We start from the raw sequence: 3,101 nt of genomic DNA, 5'->3' as shown, positions 1-3,101 counted from the left end.
TGGAGGTAGAGCTGAGGGACCTCGTGGAGAGCCTGCCATCCCCTGGCTGCCCTCTGCCCGCCCCAGTCACAGCTTGGAGCCAGTGGACACAGGCTGGAGCCACATAAGCCTTTATTGGGTCTGCAGGGTGGGTGGCCAGGACCGGCCTCTGGCCAGACCCTCTGCAGTCTCACTGGGGACCCAAGCCAGGGGCCACGCAGCTGAGGAACCACGAGATACCGAAGATGACCCCGAGGGTCTTGGGGACATCTGGGTTGTCCGCGAAGGCCTGGGCGCCATCCAAGGGCAGGTGCACAACCTCGATGAGCTCGCCCTCCTCGGCCAGGCCTCCACCGGGGCCGCTTCGATGGGCATCCGTCACCTCTGCATAGAACATGGTCTGGCTGGAGCCAGTCAGTCCCACGCCAGACCTGTGGGGTGAGACAGCGTCTGCTGAGGCGCCGGCCACCCCTTCCACGGCCCTCTCTGCTCTGTGCCATCTGGCCCTCTGGCGGGCGGGGCTCCAGGACACACCCCCTCCCATGGACAAGCTGACCTTGAAGTCAGAGTGAGCGCCATGCTGTAAGGGGCCGCCCGGCCAGGCCTGTGGGCCACCGCACCTCAGGAGCTAACCATGGTCCCAGCCAAAGGCCCCCCAGGAAACAGGGCCCTCAGTCATGCAGCCCCGAGAAGAGGACCCTGAGCCCCAGATGAGACCGCAGCCCCGGCCGGCGCCCGGACTGCAGCCTGGCGGGGCCCTGAGCGTGGCAGTGGGCTGCGGACCACCGCCGTGAGGCTGAGGGTGGCCAGAGCCGGCTGGTCTCCCTCCCGCAGGCTGCCTGCAGCGCTAAAGCTGGTGCGGGCCCCTCCCTCTGCTCACACTGGGCCCCCACCAGGGCCTACTTCCCCGGGGGGCCCTAACCGGCAGTCCCCCTGAGCTGCGGAGGTCTGTGTGGACCCTGGCGTGCATGCAGGGCTCCAGCAGGGCACAGCAGGTGCCAAGGCAGCCTGGGTGAAGGGCTGGGGCTCGGGACACTGGTGGGGTGGGGTGGTGGCGCGGTCCCCAAGACAAAGCCCCATGGTCCCAGGGTGGAGAGGAGCGTGAGAGAGCCCCCCTTCTCAGTGGGTGGTGGCCACCAGGAGGAAGACAGGCACCCTGACGGAGGGCAATGGCCCTGACTGGCACTAGTGGGGGGCAGCCGTGGTGACCGCTGGCTACAGGTACAGGGCCGGCGGATCTCAGAATGGGAGGAAGGGCTGAGCGTGGTTCGCAGGGGGACCCAGGAACCAGGCGATGTCTGGGGAGGTGTCAAGGGGACGAGGAGGAGGCCAGTCAGCCCAGGTGAGCTGAGGCCCAGGAGGCTGGCACGGTGGACGCCACGGTGGACGCCACCTTGGTGGTGCAGCCAACGCAGGGCAGGGGGCAGGACTGCGGCCCCTCCCTGCCCCCGAGGACCACTCGGACTGGCCTCGCCCGCCACTCCCTCCCGCCCCTGGTCTCCCTCAGACCCTTCCTGATGGCCCGTTTCCGCGGCAGCGAGGCCTGTGCCTCGGATGGAAGCGCTGTCTGGTGGGGTCTGGGGGCGCTTCCAGTCCGTCTCTGCTGGCTTGTGAAGGACGCAGGCATGGCCTTCGGCCCGGCCCAAGGAGAATACGCCCAGCCAGGCCAGACACTGCCTCTCCTCGCTCAATCATGTCCTTAGCCGGATCTGACAAGTGCCTGGGTCTTGTCACCTGTGACTGGCAGGTGAGCGGCCTGCTCGCCTCTGGGGCCATGGAGAGGAAGCGGCCGGCCCTGCTACCACTGTCTGCCGGCCCCCATCAGGCCCGCAGGAACGGCTGCCCCGACCTCCACTCCAGCCTCCTCCAGCCCTGCCTCCCTCCAGGCCATGCTTCGACTGCAAACGCAAGTCTGGGCGAGCTGCTTGCTGTCCACAGCTCTCCAAGGCTCCCCAGCACCCCCAGGCCCACGCCTCCACCTAGGCCCCCCTCCTCAGGGCCACCTGCCTCCCTGGTTGCTGGCCCCCCAGCCCAGCCGCTGGCCCACGCCCACCCAACGACAGGCCCTTGGAGTCTCCACGTCCCATCCCTGACCGGCTCGGGGGCCCGGCACACAGCAGGCACCTGCAGAATACTGCAGCCCTCACCCCCAAGACACCCCCTTTCACGTGGAACCCGCACTTCGCACGGAGGGTCTCCCGGCCCATCGGCTCCCCGGGACTGGAACTCCGGGTCCAGGGCCACACCCTTCGCCCCCAGAGGTGCTGTCCACCGCCCGCCCCTCCCCCCCAGCTCAAGACCCAGGCCTCCCTCATTCCTGAGTTGCTGTCAGAGCAGGTCTGTGACTCACCCACCCCCAGCACCCGGTGCCTAATCCCACAGGAAGTAGAGGCATCTGTCAGCAGCAGCTGCCACGGGAGCCCGCCCCACTCGGCCAGGGGCCACGGGGTGGGGACAAGGGCCCGGCATGCTCCAGAACCAGCTCCAAGAGCCCTGGGTCCCGCCTGGGCCATGATCTGAGAACGAGGAGGAACCACCCTGCCTGCACGCCCGGGGGACAGGGTGCTTGCCGCCTGCGGGTGGCCTGCTCCGCGCCCTGGGTGGCATGCCTCCCCCCGCCCTGCAGGTCCCACGCACTTGTAGGTGGCCACCCGCTGCAAGTCGGCCGGCGCCAGGTCGTAGCCACACTCCTCCCGTGCCTCCTTGCAGGCCACTTCCTCGAGCGAGAGGCCAGGCTGGTCCACGAGGCCAGCACACAGCTCGTACGTCACGCCCGCCGAGCCGGGCAGTGCCCCCGGCAGCAGCCGGGGCTGGTCCTGGTCCAAGGCTGCCAGACACCCAGGGAAGTTGCGTTCCGCCTCGCTCGCGTACACGGCTGGCCAGGGGAGGGCAGACCACGGTCACCACCACGTGGATGCCCCCTCTATGGGACCCACGGGGGCCCGACACCCTCCCTACCCGTGCTCCCCAGAGCCCCGAGAGCTGCTCTTGCAGGGCCCCCCTCCCGCCCCTCCCCCCCCGTCCGGCCCCCGCACCTGGCCGGAACTGCTTCACCAGCACCAGGCTCCTCTGGGAAGAGTTGAACAGGAGCACGGTGACACTGAAGGGACAGAGGGACAGAG

At 69.0% G+C, this 3,101-nt stretch overlaps 1 protein-coding gene across 1 annotated transcript; it reads right to left on the bottom strand.

Annotated features, from left to right (window-relative positions):
• Window positions 1–94: 94 nt before the first annotated feature.
• Window positions 95–3,093, bottom strand: LOC105303894 (uridine diphosphate glucose pyrophosphatase; the record flags this gene model as incomplete). Its single annotated transcript, XM_011377738.1, has 3 exons — window positions 95–410; window positions 2,617–2,854; window positions 3,015–3,093. Coding segments are annotated over 3 exons (558 nt in total), but the record flags the coding sequence as incomplete, so codon positions are not given.
• Window positions 3,094–3,101: the final 8 nt, after the last annotated feature.

The sequence above is a fragment of the Pteropus vampyrus genome, unplaced genomic scaffold (genome assembly GCF_000151845.1).
Source record: "Pteropus vampyrus isolate Shadow unplaced genomic scaffold, Pvam_2.0 Scaffold320, whole genome shotgun sequence".
In the NCBI taxonomy this organism is placed as follows: Eukaryota; Metazoa; Chordata; class Mammalia; order Chiroptera; family Pteropodidae; genus Pteropus; species Pteropus vampyrus.
Note: the sequence above shows the minus strand (reverse complement) of the source record. Positions and strands in the feature narration are given on the sequence as shown.